Raw genomic sequence first — 20298 nt, 5'->3', positions numbered from 1 at the left:
GAGCGGCACTAGCAATAGGCTCCGCCCCCAGTGTTACGTCACTCGGCTTGGGATTGCCGGCGGAGCAAGCACATGTCTGGCCGGTACAAGGAGCTGGAGTACTGGGACTCCCGGTATGAGGAGGAGGAGCAGCTCCTTACCGGGGGACATGAGTGGTTTGGAGCTTACCGTGATTTCGCCCACCTACTGAGGAGAGAGCTGCGGCCCGGGACCAGAGGACTTGTGCTCGGTATCCGCTTTCTACTAGTTACTGTATAGTACACTACTACTAGTACCTTACTACCGACAGCTCTTGTTGTCTTTTACATACCGTACCATTAAAGTCAATGGCTGTCCATTGTAGAGGATGTGATCTTGTGTGCTGAGGAGCATGGCAGGCTGTTTGTGCACTTTCATGTTGTTAGGTTTAGGCCAGGGCTATATGGTAGTGTGACAATCCGCAGGATACCCAGGGCCGCCATCAGGAATTTTGGGGCCCCATACAGCCTAAGTGTCTGCCCCCCCCCCCCCCCCCCCCCGCCATTTTAAAACGACCTTATTTTGCGACACACCAATTCTGTATTACATTTCCCTTTATTTAGCAGCATTACAAGGCTTAATCAGATTCTATTTGCAGGTACAATCTGCTACGTGTGACAGCGCCTATAGAGAGCCAACACCATCTATAAGAGCCCTCTTAATAAATCCTCAGGGCTTATTCACATTGCATTTTTGGCCTCCCTTGCCGGGATCCGTTGGTAACCAGTCAAAATCAGCTGTCAACTTATCCCTGCACGAAGAACTGGCCATTAAAAAAAAAGGGGGGCCTGCAGTTCTCCATGCAGGGATAAGTGGGGAGCTGATTGTGACTGGTTACCAACGTATCCCAGCAAGGGAGGCCAAAAACGCAATGTGAACACTCCTTTAAAGTGAAAGTCCCACCCCCAAACAGGCTGCTATGCTAGTAGCATAGCCTACATCATTATTATTCTCCAGCTAAAAACTTATATATTATATATTATTGCCCCAGTTCCCTCAGTGCCGCACACCCGATGTCCCAATAATCCCCCCTGTCCACCCTCTAACATCTTTCCATTGCCCCCTGTACCCATACCTCACAACTGTTGAAGACCCAAAAGAGGGACAAAATTTGCTTTGCGCGCCGCGGGAAATTTAGCCCCACCCACTGTTATGTTGACTCCGCCCACTCATTAATTTTCATGTGCCCGCACACTGTATAATCCTCCTACAGTCACCCGTAAATTATATGTCCCCCCTCCTTCTCTCCCCCAGCTTCATATACACCCTTCATCTGCCCCCAGATTCATGTCCCTCCATCTCTGCCCCCAGATTCATGTCCCTCCATCTCTGCCCCCAGATTCATGTCCCCTCCATCTCTGCCCCCAGATCCATGTCCCCTCCGTTTCTGCCCACAGATTCATGTCCCTCCATCTCTGCCCCCAGATTCATGTCCCTCCATCTCTGCCCCCAGATTCATGTCCCTCCATTTCTGCCCCCAGATTCATGTCCCCCCATCTCTGCCCCAGATTCATGTCCCTCCATCTCTGCCCCCAGATTCATGTCCCCCCATCTCTGCCCCCAGATTCATGTCCCCTCCATCTCTTTCCCAGATTCATGTCCCCCCATCTCTGCCCCCAGATTCATGTCCCCTCCATCTCTTTCCCAGATTCATGTCCCCCCCATCTCTGCCCCCAGATTCATGTCCCCTCCATCTCTGCCCCCAGATTCATGTCCCCTCCATCTCTTTCCCAGATTCATGTCCCCCACATCTCTGCCCCCAGATTCATGTCCCCCCATCTCTGCCCCCAGATTCATGTCCCCTCCATCTCTGCCCCCAGATTCATGTCCCCTCCATCTCTGCCCCCAGATTCATGTCCCCCCATCTCTGCCCCCAGATTCATGTCCCTCCATCTCTGCCCCCAGATTCATGTCCCTCCATCTCTGCCCCCAGATTCATGTCCCTCCATTTCTGCCCCCAGATTCATGTCCCCCCATCTCTGCCCCCAGATTCATGTCCCCTCCATCTCTGCCCCCAGATTCATGTCCCTCCATCTCTGCCCCCAGATTCATGTCCCCCCATCTCTGCCCCCAGATTCATGTCCCCCCCATCTCTGCCCCCAGATTCATGTCCCCCCCATCTCTGCCCCCAGATTCATGTCCCCTCCATCTCTGCCCCCAGATTCATGTCCCCTCCATCTCTTTCCCAGATTCATGTCCCCCACATCTCTGCCCCCAGATTCATGTCCCCCCATCTCTGCCCCCAGTGCCATGCCGTCCTCGCCTTCATCTGCCCCCAGTTTCACGTTCCACATAATGCACATTACACTTACCTTTTCCTCGTTCCCCCGCTGCTCTCTGCGCGCCTCTCTCTCTTACTGGCGCACAGTTGTAGACGCGATGTGACGTCATCACATCGTGTCTACACTGCCGGGTAGCCGGCAGCAGCGGCGAAGTGCGGAGCTGACACAGGCCAGCTCCTCGCTTCAGCGGCTGAAGCGAGCTAACCTGTGTCAGCTCCTCGCTTCGCCGCTGCCGCCTCTCTTGCTGACGCTGACACATATGCGGCTGAAGCGAGGAGCTGACCTGTGTCAGCTCCTCGCTTCGCCGCTGCCGCCTCTCTCGCTGACACATATGCGGCTGAGCCAGCCGCATATGTGTCAGCGAGAGAGGCCGCAGCGGTGAAGCGAGGAGCTGACACAGGTCAGCTCCTCGCTTCAGCCGCATGTGTCAGCGAGAGAGGCGGGCAGCGGCGAAGCGAGGAGCTGACACAGGTCAGCTCCTCGCTTCAGCCGCGTATGTGTTCAACTCAGATCTGCGTCCTCTGGATGCAGATCTGTGTTGAAACAAGCAGGACATACAATGACTGCTGCCGGTGCTAGGGGCCCGGGCCCCCCCAATTTTTAAATTTGGCCGGGCCCCTGACGCCAGTAGCAGTAGTACTGGCCTATCGGCGGCCCTGAGGATACCACAATACGAAAGTCATCATAGCCCAAAACAGATTTATTTATTGTGCTTACTTGTATAGCGCCATCATATTCCGCAGCGCTTTACACCATTCCTAGTCACTGCCCCCATATAGGGCTCAGTATGTCTGTGTGAGAGGAAACTGGAGTACCATGCAAACACAGAGAGAACAGACAAACTTCTGGCAGATGTTGTCCTTGGTAGGAATCGAACCCAGGAATCCAGCGCTGTAAGGCTGCAGTGCTACCCACTGAGCCACCATGTTGCGAGGTCAGTTCTGTCACATTGTGACTCTAATGCTGCCATAATGGTCATACGCCGATCATGAAAAAATCCAACATGTCTGAATTATGTGCGTTGCAGCACCTTGCAACTTACAGCACGATTACATTAGCTTTCACTAACTGCAAGGAATGAGGCGATCCGCTGTGGTCAATGGTCGTGTTAGAATCCCTATGGAACCCCAGTCTACTTTGTCAGCCAGCTCAAATATCACAAGTGAGTCATTACCTGTGTGAAGGGTTAAAGTATCTTTTGAAAAAATTGTGTATGTGACAGAAGAACAGGTGGGGGCCGAAACTGCTCTTTCTCACAGTGACTAGCAATTTTACTAGTCAAACTGGTTTAAGCTAAGGAATAGAGATGAGCGAACAGTAAAATGTTCAATATTCGATGTTCGTTTCGAATAGCCGCTCAATATTCGACTATTCGAACAAATATCGAACCCCATTATAGTCTATGGGAGAAAATGCTTCGCTACAGGGGATCCCACCATTCGACTCAGGAGAGTCACCAAGTCCACTAAGACACCCCAGGAAATGATGCCAACACCCTGGAAAGCAACTGGGACAGCAGGGGAAGCATGTCTGGGGGCATCAAGTACCTTTATTATGTCGGGATCCCTCTCAGCTTGCAATATGCCGGAGCTGACTTTTTCCCATAGGAATGCATTGACCAGCGTTGATTGGCCAGTGTACAGCATTCGGCCAATCAACGCTGGTTCTGCCTGAGGAGGCGGAGTCTAAAATCGGTCCACAGCAGTTTCCATTCTGGTCCGATTTTAGACTCCGCCTCCTTCGGCAGAACCAGCGTTGATTGGCCGAATGCAGTACACTGACCAATCAATGCTGGTCAATGCATTTCTATGGCGAGATGAAGCAGAGCTAGCCGTGCAGTTAGCTCGTCTACTCCGGATACCGGAGATGAAACAGAGCTCAGCTCTGCTACACCCAACCATCCCTCCAGCTACTCCTCCTGTCACACACATCTCTGGTGTAACAGAGCTCAGCACACACTCAGCTCTGCTACCTCTCTACACTCTGTTGTAGAGATGTAGTAGAGCTGAGTGTGCACTGAGCTCTGCTACACACGAGATGTGAGTGACAGGAGGAGTAGATGGAGGGATGGTTGGGAGTAGTGCAGAGCTGGCCGATGTTAGCAGTCCGATGAAGCAGTGCTGAGTGTGTTATCGGACTGCTACATCGGCCAGCTCTCCTACATCAGGCCGTGTGCTCAGCTCAACTCCGGAGTAGTTGAGCTGAGTGTGCAGTATCGTCTGCAGAGTGTAGTTGAGCTGAGTGTGCAGTATTGGATACATTCGGCCAATCAACACTGATCAATGCATTCCTAAGGGAAAAAGTCAGCTCGCGCATATCGCAAGCTGACAGGGATCCCGACGAGATGGAGCCCCAAAGAGCTGGGTGAGTGACATTCCCCCCTAAATAAAGGTAATCCCTAGCTAACCCTGCATGTACATCTATCCCTGTCTCACAGTCACATAGTTCACAGTCCCAAATTAGTTGAATGTTAAATCCACCATTCGTCTAAATTGGAGGTCACCTGATTTAGCCAGCCAATTACTTTTTCCGATTTTTTTTCACTGTCTCCGTTGTAGTTCCTGTCCCACCTCCCCTGCGCAGTTATTGGTGCAAAAAACGCGCCAGGGAATGTGGGAGGGGATACGAATTTTTACTGCGTTTGCCTCGTGGTATTCGATTATAATCGAATACCTTGAACGGCCTGATATTCGATCGAATATGTATTCGATCGAACGGTGTTCGCTTATCTCTACTAAGGAATTATGTGCTGTGTATAAGGGTTACCAAGCTTGAAAGAGAGAAAAACCAGTATTGGTTTAAATTGGTTTAAGCAGGTTTGAACTATACAGGATATAAGTTAGCTTGACCATATAAGGACAAATGCTGTTCAGCTTGCTCATAGACCCATTGTCTATAAATACCTGTGCAATGTAATAAACTTTAGAACAGTTTGATCACCACAGCAGAAGGCTGTCTGACTTAGGCCTACAACAACATACACCAGAGGTCTTGAGCCCCTAACACCTGTGAAATCAAGAGGGGATGGAGCGACCTGGGGTCAGGGGTTGGTTTAGATTTTGTGACCCAGGGGTCAGAGCCAGGCTGGATCTCCCATATCCGCCTGAGGAAAGAGGGTAAATTTAAGTGCTCCCCAAGGAGCACTTTTAATACCAAGATAAGACCACATATTGCCCTGCGATCAGAGACCATCACCATACATACACCGCGTATTCACATCTTTGGGGCTCCTGGAGATCGTAGTCCTGGCAACCCCATACAAGTGTATGGAGCATCGGTAACAGAAGCATACTGGCGTCTCATCACAAGGAGACTTTTTTTTTTGTCCCCAATGATCTGACACTTATCCCCTATGCACCCTATTATTTGGGTGCATCCACCCTGTAAGTAAAGCACCATTGTGTTTAGGTGACCACCAGTTCTTTTACTTTTATGGGACTGTAATCTCCGGCAGGCTCATAGAAGTGAATGAAATGCCAATCACCCAAGTGCACTGGCTCCTCATGTAAAGGCAGTATGCAGGGGGACTTGTAGCCCCCCACACACACACTCTCCTGACCGCTGGGGCACTCTCAGCAATGTGACACTCAACTACCATTCTGTAATGTCACTTCTATCTCCGTCCCTAAAGTTTCCCATTTAGGCTTAGCACAGATCTGTTACATCAGGTAGGAAATCTGCTTAGATCTCGGTGGTAACAGGACTTGGTAAGGATTTGTAACAACGATGTGGGGGCGCCACTGTGCAGCATTATTCTGTGTGGGAGCCACTAAAGGAGTATGGTGATGGTGAATTTACCATTGGTGATGAAAGATGAGTTTTGCTATGTGCTGTGTGGGGGTGGTTGGCTGTAAAGTATAGGATGGTGTAGTTTTGAGGGTGCAGTTAAAAGTGACGTTTTTGCTGATGTTTTCTAACTTCACAATTGAAAGAAATTTGTTTAACTTGTTTTATTTTACATATAAATTAAAAAAAAACTGCTTTAAAAACCACTACATCAAGATTGCAGTGGTTTTTTGTTTAGCATAACATAATGTTTATTAAGATGTATTATAAAAGACTCCAGGTAATACTGAAAAACAGGTGCACCCTGTACGGTATATTTCCCATACAATTTTGTATACTTGTTGTGAGTACTATACAAAATTATATGGGACATATACTGTACTCTGCTCGCAATACAGCCAAGGGTGCACCTGTTTTTCGTTATTATCCGGAGTCTTTTATAATACGTCTTAGTAAAGGTTGCTTTATGTTAGGGGACCATTTAAGTTTTTCTAGTCTCTGTCATATGGGTCCTTTTGCCATCAGTAACTGTGATTGATTTTCTTTTGTATAGTGGTAAAAAAAATGTTTGATAGGGCAGCCCCAAGTCAATTTTTCTTCTGGGGTGTAAATGGCTGGGAAACTCTGCTGTAGAGCAAGAGCCACCTTGCAGCTGAACTGAAGGAGATCGGAGTCGGGTACTGCCTACTGCAGGTGGAACAAAAGAAATAAACATAGTGGTTGTTAGTCATTAAAAAAAGTTAGCAGTGCTCTTGAAGGCTATCATAGTGCACAGTCAAGGCTGGAATGGAGGTCAGTCCTCTTCAGTGAGAAGTCCCACTTTTTTCTCCGGCACAATGGTCTGGAGACTACGTGGGCAATGCTGTGAAGAATCCTTCACGATGGGACATTACACCAGTTCTACTCTGGTGTGGGCTGGCATAATGTTCAGCAGCTGGACCCCTCAAGTCTTTATTTTCAGGAATACTAACTACTACTAGTGTTAGGGGGGCGATCACACTTGCACCCCTGTGCGCTCTATGTAATTCTGCCGGTTTTCAGTCCTAAGCCCCAGCAAAACTGGACAGGGGACAGCTTCCCGGTGGTCATTTTTAAAACCCATTCATTTGAATGGATTTTTAAAGTAAATCGCTGGTGTCAGCCTGCAGCTTCTTTGTGGGGAAACAGTTTTTTTGGCCAGACTGCATGTCCAACTTTGTGTCCTACCAAAAAAAAATGTTTCCCCGCCGAGAGGCTGCAGGCAGACACCAGCGATTTACTTTTAAAATCCATTCAAATGAATGGGTTTTAAAAGTGACCGCTGCGAAGCCGTCCCCTGTCCAGTTTCGACGGGGCTTAGGACAGGCGCAAAACCGGCGGAATGAAACAGAGCGCAAGTGGGAACAACAAGTTGCTTTCCAACCAGAAAAATGTCAAAACGCATCCTGTTTGAGCTAATGTGTGGCCTACATATGCTACAATGGCCTGCTGCTTCTCAAGACTTGTCTCACATAGAGCATTATTGTTATTGGATGGCAGCTACAAAAACCCTTTTCAGACAACCATTAATAACCTCATTGATGACATGAGAAGCTGAATAATATTTTGTAAATTTAAGATGGTAAAATATAATAATGTGCTGCCCATATTGATTCTGCATATGCACTGCTTTTAGATACTTTGTTGCAGAGAACGCTGATATCTGTGACAGCTGCCTGTCCATATTCACTGGCTATAGGTCAGGGCTCTCAAAATAGCTTCTGTGCACATTTGTTGTGTGTGTGCATGTGTTTTTTTTTTCACCTCTTCCTCTCTTGGTTGATCTTTAGTTTCCCATAAGATATAGTTAACTACATACCTAAAAATAGTACAAAGGTTGGCGACATTCACACCAGCACAGTAAGGTTTGCTCCAGAAAGTGTGATTAGGTTCTCCATGCTATCCAGGACGGAGGTATTATAGGGAAATATGATGCAGTATGGAGATAGCTTAAGATGTCTCACAGTATACCTGCTTGGTCCTGAAACATGAATTCTCTGCCATTTACATGAGGTCTTATGGTCATTATACATGATCAAGCTATGTCTGCTGCTACTTGACACAGATATGTTCAGCAGGAGGGCTGGGTATAATCCAGAGGTTGGGTAGCTAAAGTGCTTACATTTTTGGGTTGTTTTCTGTTTGTCTATTTTGGTTTGTATTGTCTGGCTACTAGAAATTTCAACCTGGCTTCTAAATTCCACAGTACTGTGTCACCTCAGTTATTAGTTTTGTGTTTTTAATTTTTAAATTTTTTTGTCTCCTTCTAGGATGTGGTACAAGTTCACTGAGTGCTGAGTTGCACAAGGAAGGAGTGAGGCCACTTGTCAGTATTGATTATTCACCAGTATGTATCAAGGAGATGACACAGAGAAATGCCGGTGTACCAGACATGAGCTGGATGGTCATGGACGCACGGCACCTTCAGTTTCCTGATGGAACATTTGACCTGGTTATTGAAAAAGGAACACTGGATGCGATGATGGTTGATGAAAAAGATCCATGGAGAGTTTCCCAGGACACAATTGCCCTTGTGGATGAAGTGCTGAGTGAGGTGGGAGATTTGCTTAGGTCAGATGACTACTGTAGTGATGTGTGGCCTTAAGCTGCATCACAACTGCAAAGATTGACCTGCAGAGCACAGATTGAAGCATAGCTAAAGTTTCAAAAACTATAAATTTTTTTGACAGCATTCGTAACATTAAAGAGAATCTATCATGTCCTCGGGCACATGCTATATACCACTAGGAAGCTGATAGTGCGCTGAATTCAGCGCTCTATCGGCTTTTCCGTCATGTGCCCTGGGAGAAGAGCGATCGGTCCCATTAACAATATCTCTTCAGTGTCAGAAGGGCATTCCTGACAGTCTAACTGGGAACACCCATCCTGAGAGTCTGTCTGTAGCGCTGTACTGTGAGAGGGCGTTCCTTACCACCCAGCCATGACGCTGAGTAGTGAGGAACGTGCACCCACTCAGTACTAGTCTATGGACAAGTACTGTCAGGGCCGGGGGGCGTTCCTCACCGCTCAGCGTCATGCCTGGGCAGTAAGGAATGCCCCCTCACAGTACAGCGCTACAGACAGACTGCCAGGAGGGGTGTTCCCAGTTAGACTGTCAGGAACGCCCTTCTGACAGTGAAGAGCTATCGGTAAATGCACTGAAAACTTCATCCGGGCACATAATGGGAAAACTGAATTCAGTGCACTGCCAGCTTTCTATTAGTATATAACACGGCATGTGCTCGAAGACATGATAGGTCCACCGTAATGTTGTAATGTACCTTATTAAGGGCTTGTTTTGCCCCTTTCCTTGTAATCCACTTCTGTCCATTTTACCTTGTTTTATTTTCCCCTTTCATTTATCCCTGGAGAAGGGGCGTATGGGCTAAGTGAGTAAACTGTTATATCTTGGCTATTATACAATGTGGAACAGTGCTTTTGGTGCCATACGAAGGATTAGCTTCTCAGTTCATCTGTACTATTCTCAGAGATGCCATAAATTAAAAACACAGTCAAGATTATAGTATATTTATATGGAACTGCAGCTCATGTCAATCTTGACTGTGTTTCTAACGATTAGAAATACTGAAGATAAACCCAGAATCTCATCTTTTATATAACACCAAAAGCACTGTAGTTTGTTTTAAATGTCACAAATGCTGCCACAAAATCAAAAGCTTTGAAGGATTAAAGCTGTGTCCATGCCTTGTATTTGTATCACTGTTGCCCCCTGGATATTTCATACAGCCACAAAATAAGAGCAGGCTTTAGTGTATGTTCACACATAATTGATCGTGTGTTGCAGTAAAAGCTGCAAAGCCACACCAATAACCATACAGAAATAAACACTACAGGTCTATAGAAATAGGGTTTTTTTTTAGACCTGCTCCGGTACTAAGCTGTTTCATGGTAATATTTGTGAAATGACACTTATGATCATTATGATCAGGACAGTGCATTTGGTACAATAGCACATTTGGTAACTGCAGTAATCTGCAGCAGGGGCCAAAATGCATCAATAAAAGTCATGTGAACGACCCCCTACTTCTCCTCTTCTTTCTTGAATTCCAGTTCTGACTTTAGCTAATAGATGCTTGGTGCTGTCAGATGGCTTGTGTTTTGTTTTACTGCATGCATGCAAGACAGAAACACTATTTTCTTCAGCGGTTTATAAAACCCTTTTTGCTGTAATCCTGTGTTTGTGCACTAGGTGGTGCTGTGTATATTCGTCAGTTCTATTGCTAGGCACATGTAGACTTTATACCTGTTGTATATAATTGACACTTATATTATTATATTTATTTTCCCTCTATCTACATGGGGAAAACTGCATAACATGGCTTCAGGGCCATGGCAAATAATCCACTTTGCTTATTAGATATGTATTGTTGACTGCATTACAAATACTTTTGTCTCCATTTTCCTGCACGCAGCATGAAGGACAGCAAAGTGTAGTGGCACACAGGTGATGTGTTTATATTGTTTGTGTATAGAAAAAAAAGCCGGTTTTATTAGGACAAAAAATCTGCTTTATTGAATATACTTTATATAATCCATTTAATCTGAATGCACCTAGTAATGTAGACAGTGGATGTTTACTCTTTGTAGATAACCTGTATGTGTACATTTATATTTATGTATGCATGTATCACAGTGTAATATGTAAATATTTAAATTACAGTGTAAAAACTCCCAATTCCTGCACTGATTATTTACACAGAATTTGTTTTTATTATTGTCTGGTGGGAAGATCTGAATTGGTCAGCCGACAGGCCAGCAAATGCATCTGCTGATTACATTACTGATCTGATCTTTTATATGGGCAAAGGAATCATTGCTATTGGTTATACCTTACTAGTATAATGTTATGTGTTCTGTGATGTTGGTACAGTCTGCTTCTCTGAATGGCCTGTTTTCAATATGGCCAGTAATGGAGAAACACGTGACCAGTCAGACAGTCAGCAGCTTCCATTGAACTACACTGCGCATGGCACTGCACATGTGCTAATTTTATTTTCAGTTTTATTCAGTGGAGATGGCTTGTGTCCTGGCTGGTCTCATGCCCCTCCATCAGCTTCCATACTGAGAATGAGGCACTGTACTTGTACAGCTATGGTATTGTACAGAGAAGGAGAGCGACACAGAGCTCGTGGCATATCAGTAAGTAATGTCTTGTGCTCATCCATCACATTGTGAGATATTATAGCCAGTGATAAAGTGGGAAACCCTTATCAATCATTCACCTGCTCCATACCATTTGTTTTGGCTCATGTAAAAAGTCTTTTTTGCCAAGTGCCAGTTAAATTCTTGTATTGTCGCTCTTTACTCCTTGGCGTAGGGAATTTCCCCAAGTCTCCTATACAATCCATCAGTTTTCTTTAGGAATCCCAATGCAGTTGAGAAGTAAAGGCCAAGCATAAATGCTTTTTTGGACAATTTTATTGTGCAGATTTCTGAAAAACTGTCTTTGTGAGTGGTTGCTTAGGGAAAAAAAAACACCTTTTTTTTTTTTTCTTCTTTTTGCTAGTTTCATAAATCTAGGAAGGTCCATGTTGTTGACTGACCATTTCTGGGAGTCGGTAATGTGGTGCAGCTCCCGAAGCTCAGTCCTAGGTATTTCTAGATGATTAGCAACAGGGCAGAGAGACCCTTATCAAAATCTCAACGGCATTCCATGGAATGTAGCACATTATACAATAGAAAGCAGTAGGAACCAAAAACATCACTTGTATCAATAGAGGTAGGGGCTAGGCCACTTGATCCCCACAAGTGACTCCAGCCCTAAAGGTGATTCAGCAGCAAGAAGAGTTCTGGGTACTAGACCTGGGGGGTATCAAGCCCATGGAGCCCATGTATATAAGTTACTCTTTTCTGATATAAAAGATTTTACAGTCTCAGCAAACCTAACTTTCAATTCAGATACCTGTTGGAAAGGGTGAGAATCCCTCCAATTTACTGCTAATAAGCTACGATCCTGGTATACACATTTCTACATTACAAACTGACTTTGTCACAGGGATAGCAGAAGCATATCCTAATACTATGCAGACCACGGGGTCAAACTTATTACAAAAGTAAATCTGCCCCACAGAATTTATAACTGCTTTCCAAAAGGTACATAATCCTGGGCAAATCCACATAACATGTAAAAGATGTGCCCAATCTTTAGTGCATCTATTACATTTAGTTGTCCCCCAATTTACTAAGGCACATGAGGTGCCACTACTTATATATTTTCTAGTACCTTGTCATTTATAGATCCTACATCCTGCACCCATTTACTTTGTACAGAGAGAGGCCTGGCTTCTAAAACTGCTTTCAGTATGAAACTGTAATTCTTAGAAATGTACCATTAGTACCACCCTCCTGAGTAGTGAAGTCTAGGAGAAAGGCCCCCACCTACACTGCCTCACATGCACATCTCCATTGCCGGAATTGGCATTATTGTTGGTTAGGCAGTTCCAGCCGTTCCAAACCGCACACTCCCATAGAAATTAATGGAAGCACCTGGCACGTACACTTAGCCGGCGGCCGGTCGCCGTGCCAGGTGCTTCCATTCATTTCTATGGGAGCGTGCTGTTTGGAACGGCTGATCCGAACAGTGTTCGCTCATCTCTATTAAAGGGGTATTCCCATAACTCTTGTTCTGCATCCTGCAGGGCTCTGTGCTCTCTTCACTTCCTGGATTTCTCGGCACAGTGGTGGGCGGGGTTTCACTTGCTTTGCTATCTGCTATATTTGCAGTCAGTAATGAGGGATTGGTTGTAAATGCATTACCACAGTATAAAGCCGATGTAGCTGTATAAAGCTGATGTAGCAGAGCTGGATTTGAGTCAGCTTGCATTACATACAGAGGTAACGGACTCCCTATCTCAGCCCTTATCAGCCAAATTCAATAATTAAATAATAAAAATTCTAATTAAATAAATTAAGATAGCGGCCAAACAAAGCAGTTTTGATAAAGCGATGTATTTAGGAAAAATCTTAAATCCACTTAAACTAGCAGTATAGATAGGATGCTTTTTATGGGACAACCCCTTTAAGTTGCCCATCTTTGAATAACAACAAGATAAATGTAAGCCCAGCAGTTTTCCAATTTCAAAAATTCTGGATAGGGGAGTATGGGGTAAATCCGGACAGGCCCAACATTTCCTTTGCCTTGTCTGAGATCTTCTAAACAAGCTGGGAGGGTAGGGTACAGATAAAACCTTGTTCCCAGTTTCCCTACCTCCAGGAGAGAAGATGTCACCATTATACTTCAGTTGCTTGTAACTTAATCAGGTATACTGGAGGCTGTGCCCTAACCTCTGAGTTGCTGGATCTGTGTGGATAGCTAATGTATCACGAATTTATGAGCGGCATCTTCCAAATTTATGTTCTGGAAAATGCAGTTAAGCTCATGTACAACTCTCCTCTGTGAGTTTTTGAGTATGTATAACATTTGGGATATAAAAATCAGTTTGGTAAGATTTATTCAGACAACTGCACCCAGAGGAAGCTGGCACCAAGGCCCAGTTGTCTTTTGTTGGAGCCTATGTTCCAAGGGGCAAATATTAAAGAGGTTGTCCAGGACCCAACAAAGTTGGATACCGATGACCTATCCGCACAATAAGTCATCAGTATCAGACACCATGCCGATCAGCTATCGGACGCAATCCACAAGCCAGAATCCGCTCTCTGCTCCTATTCATCATGTATAGGAAGAGGACCAGATTACAAAGAGGATCACCGCGCTCAGTTGATGGATAGTAAGAAGACTTTTATTCCAGTAAAAGAAACACAACGCGTTTCGGGCATCGGTGCCCTTTCTCAAGTGTATGTACTGTATCACAATAAATAGAAAATGTATAATAAAATCAAATGCATCTCTATAAAAGTAAGGCTGTCTTGCTGATTAAAAAATCTCATTAAAGAGTATAAACATGGTAGTTCTATTCAATAAAAACAAAGGTCAATAAATGACTGATTCATATGTGCGAACAGTGCGATTAGTTCACAACTAAACATAATATACCATATAGAGCAATTGGTTATCAAGTGAATAAAATAATTGGAACTCTAGTATAGAATACAGCAAATTCTCTGGATGTAGTTCCCAAGATATAAAACAGGTGGTCTGGACAAGTCCCACCAGGCACACAATGTCACATCCAACATATACATTAAAAGTTATAAGATTACTATTGAATAGGAGGAGATTCAGTTCAAAATGCCATATTAGACAGAACAAGCTGTCAAAGGACGATAATAGAGGGAAACCTTGTGTCCTTACCTTAACTCACGTCGAGCTGGATGCTTCTCCAGCCGACGGAGACTAATTCTATAAATACCATTGGTGGTGGTGGATACTCGTGCGCTCTTTCTCCAGGCGCGTGCGCAGATTGCCGCACGTGGAGAAGAGTCCCGGCGTCTAGAAAAAGCCAGTGCGCATGCGCCGGCCCGGCTCGCCCTGTGTACACGTCTCGGGACAAGTCGGAGGGAGCCGATCATGTACCCGAGACGGAGCACAAACCCGCGCATGCGCAACTGACTGGCAGGGCTGAAATAGCACAGCCGAGTCAGTGGCTTGTCCATGGATGGAAAGATTCTTTGTCTGGGATAAATATCCCAGAAATGGTGAGAGGCGATCACTAAGCAACCAGTAAGCATATGGGCATTTAAACCATATGTGTTTCTATTAGAAATATATTTAAATTAGTATTACAATCTATTTTAGACTGCTGGATGTTTAGATGCAGATATTATAGGTAAAGGAGATATATATACACTTATGGTAAGTATACAGGAGATAAATAAAATCGTGATAAGATAGACACTTGGTGCCACCAATAGTTAAAAATATACAAAAATTAATAAATGAATGAACTCATCAAGTCCCTGCATATGTACTATTTAAAATAATGATAGATGCTGCAACCCAGATTAGTCTTTATACTGATGGATGTTTCACTGTAAATAAGGGATATATAAATATAGATATGTGTACAAAAACTACATAAAACCGGGTGTGTATGGAATTACTGTGTACGTTATTGATAAGATGAATAAACCCATCGAGTGTTCACGTATGTTAAATAAATATGAACACTTAAAATGACCCAATGATCTATAGTTGAGGCGACCTTAAGAGGGTAAATATCCTGACACTCGACTTAATTCTATTGCTGGAAAAAGTCAGGTTCCCAGTGCCTGATTAGCCAGAAATGTCTTCCAAGGCTTCATTTAGACCTATTGGAGTCAGTGAGTTTATTTTATATATCCAATACATCTCCTTCCGACGTAACGTACTAAATCTGTTTGGACAGGAGATGGGGATATGTTCTATTGGAACTATTGAGAAATTAGCAAAGGATCCATCATGAGCAGAGGCTGCGTGTCTGGATACGCTGTGTTTAAGGAATCGGTTATTCACATTCGAACGGTGTTTTGTAAGCCTCTCCCTCAAGGTTCTAATGGTGCGCCCTACATACTGGAGGCCGCATGGGCACTCCAGGACGTATATTACAAAATTTGAATAGCAGGATAGATGTTGTCTAATCGGGAAAATCTCTCCAGTGGAGTTGCTGGTTATATTATGTACGTCATTCTTAATACTTGTGCAACATTTGCACTTCTTGCTGTTGCAGCGGTAGCTTCCCGCTGGTTCTATACTTGGCGGATTGGGCATCCGTATACTGCTCTGATCACGTAGTCTGCCCGGAGCCAAGGTACTCTTCAAAGTGCGGGCTCTTCGAAACGTCAGCTTGGGTTGTTTGGGGATTAAAGGTTTAAGAAAGTCGTCCCCTTCTAAGATAAACCAATGCTCCTTCAGAATTTTTCTAATTTTGGGGTGTAGACCGTTGTAGGTTGTTATAAAATTACAGCTGTAATTCTCCTGATTCGTCTTTCTCTTGGATTGGAGACATTCCCGCTGATTGGAGCAAGAAGCCCGTTCTCTGGCTGCGTCCACTAAGCCCTTAGGATAATGCTTCTCCAAAAATCTGTTCGTCAAGACCTTACTTTGTCTTTCAAAATCATTGTCGACCGTACAATTACGTCGTACTCTCTTATATTGTCCGAACGGGACGTTGTCTTTCCACTTTTTATAGTGTAGACTTCTATAATCCAGTAAGCTGTTACAGTCCACTGTTTTGAAAAAGGTCTTAGTATGTATCTTGTCCCCTTCACCAACCAAAGTGAGATCCAAAAAGTTGATTTCTGTCTTGTTGGATTCACCGGAAAAGTGAAGTCCCCACTGATTGTTGTTGAGATGTTTCCTATTCATCATGTAGCACCTTTAGATTGGAGACAAGGGCAGGAGGCCACAGTAGTTGAAGACTCCACATAACTAAACAGTTGGTGAAACATTGCTTCTGCGGATGAAGGACATTTTATGCTAATTTATGGCTTGTCTGGAGATAACAACAATAGCTAAAAAACAGAATCTGTTAAAATATCTAAGCATTATTCTCCTTAACAACCCCTTGACCCCGGCCAGCTCCTAGCTCCTGTCTGCATCCTGGTGTCCATCTCTACCTCCAGGATCCCAGCACTGACTGGCTGAGTGGCCACTTCTAGCCATTTTTGGCTTGTTGTAAATGGGACAAGGCGATATGAGAACAGCAATGTCAGGGGATCAGATAAGGTGAATATTACTCATCAGTTTTAATATGTTCAGTCCATTTTTATTTGTCTTTCTGGGCCTTCTACTAAGCCCATAAGTACCATGCCGGTGTATGCAGCAGCCGATGAGGCACGCTAGGCCCTAAAATAAAAAATCTCCCAGAAAACCTTGATGTGGGGGAGAGGCCATATGTCTTAATACAGTGATGACTATTCTCTGGGATGTACGGTCTATGCTCCATTTGTGACACTTATACTCTTGCCTTGACAACTATGTGACCTTGCGTATATGTCTGACCGGTGACCTCTGACCTGTTTAATTTGATTCAAGGAGGAGTTCTTGATACTAAACAAGAGACCAAGGCAGCCTTGAGTGTTGTCTGGTCAGGTTGTCATGGAAACCAAGCTGCCTGTAGGCATCTTCTTATTTGGGTAGACCCATGCGTCTTCTCTCTGCCGGCTTATAATACAAGTTTATCAGATTCTGGATCCGACATCCCGAATTCCTTGGCAACACAGTGCCCGGCCCTTGCTGTATCTTCCCTCCATATACTTTATACACCTTTCTGTCTCTCCCCCATGATTTACAACCTACACACAGACTCTAAAAGCAGTATTATTTACTGGAGGACCAGAACAACGGACATGCAGTCCACTAAAAGAGCGATCACATACGGAGAATATATAGTGGGGTCTGGCAGGTGTCATTTGTTTGTGTGGGGGGTTTTTGCGTGCCAATTTCAGGTGGAGACTTTGACACATGTGAACATAGCCTTATTGATGCACTGCTACATCTATAAGACTGAATGTGTGTGTTTGTTTTCATTGATCATTGCTTTCCAAATATTTTCTCAGCATCTAAAACTTGTGTTTTTGTTGTACAGGTTAGTCGGGTCCTCACCCCCAGTGGATGCTTCATGTCCATCACATTCTCCCCTCCGCATTTCCGCACTCAGCACTATGCACAACCCAAGTATGGCTGGTCTGTGTCATGTGACACTTATGGTAGAGACTTTCATTATTTCTTCTATACTATGCACAAAGGGAGACAATTGACATCTTTGGACCTTGATAGGGGACAAAGTCTATACAAGTCATATGAAGACCTGGAGCAAACTTCAACTCTCTTACCATGTGATGATGAAGATTTTCTCAATAACATCCAAATATGAAGGAAGAGGAATGCTTGAAGACGTCATTAAACGGAAGATGGCATATAAATGTATTTGTATATAATGGGCCTTCAGTGTTTAAAGGGGTTGTCCAGGATAAAATGTAATTCCTACACTAATCTAAACACCCTCCCCTGCCTACTTTCTAGATTACATAATTTATCAAAAATGTATATTTAACTATATCATTGGGGCGGTCAAGTGACCAGCCCAGGGACATTTTCTAGTTAACCAATGATGTTCGGTTCCCCATTTCCGGAACGAAAAGTCACTAATACTCCCCCCACCCCATTATACAGGGTGGGGCAAAAGGTATGAACCGGTTTTGACCGGCTAGCACTCAGCCTGTGGTGGCGGTGGGAAGAGGGGCGGGGCCTCGTTGTGGGAGTGGGAGGGTCTAGTTGTCAGTAGCATCCATGCCTTGGACGGGAGAGCATCGTGGGTTTGCTGTGATGACGTTTTTTGAAAATGGTCGTTCTGTTATCACCACGCAGAGGGCCTTCCGACTACACTTCAATATCCCTGTTGGGGGTAACGTCCCTTACGGGTAATGCAATTAGATGTTGGGCTAGGACATTGGAAAAAACTGATTCAACAGCAACTCCTTCGGCAATTGGAAGACCCAGAACAGTAAGAACACCTCAAAATGTCATCCTGGTAAGAAATGCTATTGAAGTGTTTCCCAACAGGACAGGGCCACATCCGACACTGCTAGGATTTCAATGGCGAGATTGAGGCAAATGTTCCCCCAGCGCCTCGTCTCTGTGAGGGGTGACGTGGAGTGGCCTGCGCGCTCACCAGATTTGAGCATTTGTGACTTTTTTCTTTGGGGATACCCAAAGGAAAAGGTTTTTAAAAATCGTCCACATACCCTGGAAGAACTTAAGGACAGAATCAGGGAGGAAGTTACGGCAATACCCATCCAAATGTGCAGAAGAACTGTTGAAAACTTCAGAATTCGCCTTCAAGAGTGTATCGCTGCTGACGGCCGCCATCTTCCTGATATCATCTTTAAAACTTAATGTAAAAAAACTAGATTGTGAACTGAATTAAGCAATATAAACATAATTTCTGTAAGTTGAGTTGTTTTTGTTTTATATCCCTTTAAAACCGGTTCATACCTTTTGCCCCACCCTGTACTTACCTCTCTTCCTTCCAGACTTCCCCCTGTAAGACTGCTCCTCTCTCTTTTCTGAATCTGCTGGCGAGTGCAATAGTAGCGCAGCTATTCTGCAGCCAGCAAACCACCATTACTGTGCAGGATTGCCGGCCTCAGAGGACAGAACTATGCCGGGACTATTGCGTGCGCCAGCAGAGTCAGAAAAGAGGGAGGAGCCATCTCGCAGGAAGAAATCTGGAAGGAAGATTTGCCTGGAAAACCCCTTTTAACAGCTGCATTGTTATAAAAGTATCTCTCTTAAATTTGATGAGTAGGGTTAGAATATTATAAATAACAGGTTACAATAGTACAGGAGGCATTATGTAATAATGTTTATTCATCCACATTCAGGGGAAGTTTTTAATATTGGATTTCATTTTTATAACTTTCTGCATTTACATTTTAATAAAACAATTGCTATAAAAAAACAAAGTGGCTGTGAGGTATAAAACAAATATCAGTGTGACCATCATCTATCATGCTTCAGGTTATAGGATAAACACTCTTCAACACCCTCAAACATGCACACACATCCACATGCTATTCATACATGCGCCACAGCTCCCCACCAAGTAGTAAGGAACCTACTGAGCAGACTCCAAGAATGCCAACCTGCTCATCCAGATCTTCTCAAGTTTCAAACTTGAGAGGTAGAAACTTGATAAATTGGAGCTAATATGGGTTGTTCAGTACCCTTCCAAGCCATAATAATGATTTTCTTAGCAGACAACAGGGTAAACTACAAAAAAATATCACAATAAACTCACTACATAATTTGATACTCAAGAGACAAAGCTCAGGGGCAAGTATTCATGTTGAATTATGTTACTAGTTGAAATGGTTGTGAAGAAGCACCACAACCTCTGATTTCAACCATTGTATTAAAGAAAGTTTCACTGCTTTCCACCATTCTGAGTCTGTGGCACTGTCCAGCGGCTCTATCAAAGTGTCCAGGCCCAGTAGACTGTAGAAAGGTATAGGCCTGCATGAGAGGTACAAGAAAGTCGGGTCCTGAGGATATTTTCCAATTTAGATATAATTCCTGGGCATTGGTCATGGTGATCTTAGATGTGTGTGCGTCAGCTCCGCTATGGAAACCCGTTTCATAAAGCTGATGCCCTAGAGGCAGTTTGATATGCTGTAAAGTGATTAGGGTTGAGCAATCGTGTTCGGAAAAGATCGGATTCCGATCGGCGATCGAGAAATTTTCACGATCGCCATCGGAATTCCGAACACAATCTTTTTATGTGGGATCAAGATC

General features: G+C 44.4%; 1 protein-coding gene and 1 pseudogene across 1 annotated transcript; one reads left to right on the top strand and one right to left on the bottom strand.

The window, feature by feature from the left end:
- The first annotated feature begins 47 nt into the window (after window positions 1-47).
- EEF1AKMT4 (EEF1A lysine methyltransferase 4) lies at window positions 48-19384 on the top strand. The gene is made up of 3 exons (XM_075266677.1): window positions 48-229; window positions 8375-8658; window positions 17591-19384. Exons 1-3 carry the CDS (start codon window positions 73-75, stop codon window positions 17876-17878), a joined length of 729 nt encoding a protein of 242 aa, XP_075122778.1. The 5' UTR covers window positions 48-72; the 3' UTR covers window positions 17879-19384.
- LOC142198711 (small nucleolar RNA SNORA17) lies at window positions 2557-2671 on the bottom strand (annotated as a pseudogene).
- Window positions 19385-20298: the final 914 nt, after the last annotated feature.

The sequence above is a fragment of the Leptodactylus fuscus genome, chromosome 3, assembly GCF_031893055.1.
Source record: "Leptodactylus fuscus isolate aLepFus1 chromosome 3, aLepFus1.hap2, whole genome shotgun sequence".
Lineage (NCBI taxonomy): Eukaryota > Metazoa > Chordata > Amphibia > Anura > Leptodactylidae > Leptodactylus > Leptodactylus fuscus.
This window is presented reverse-complemented; position numbering and strand designations above follow the sequence as displayed.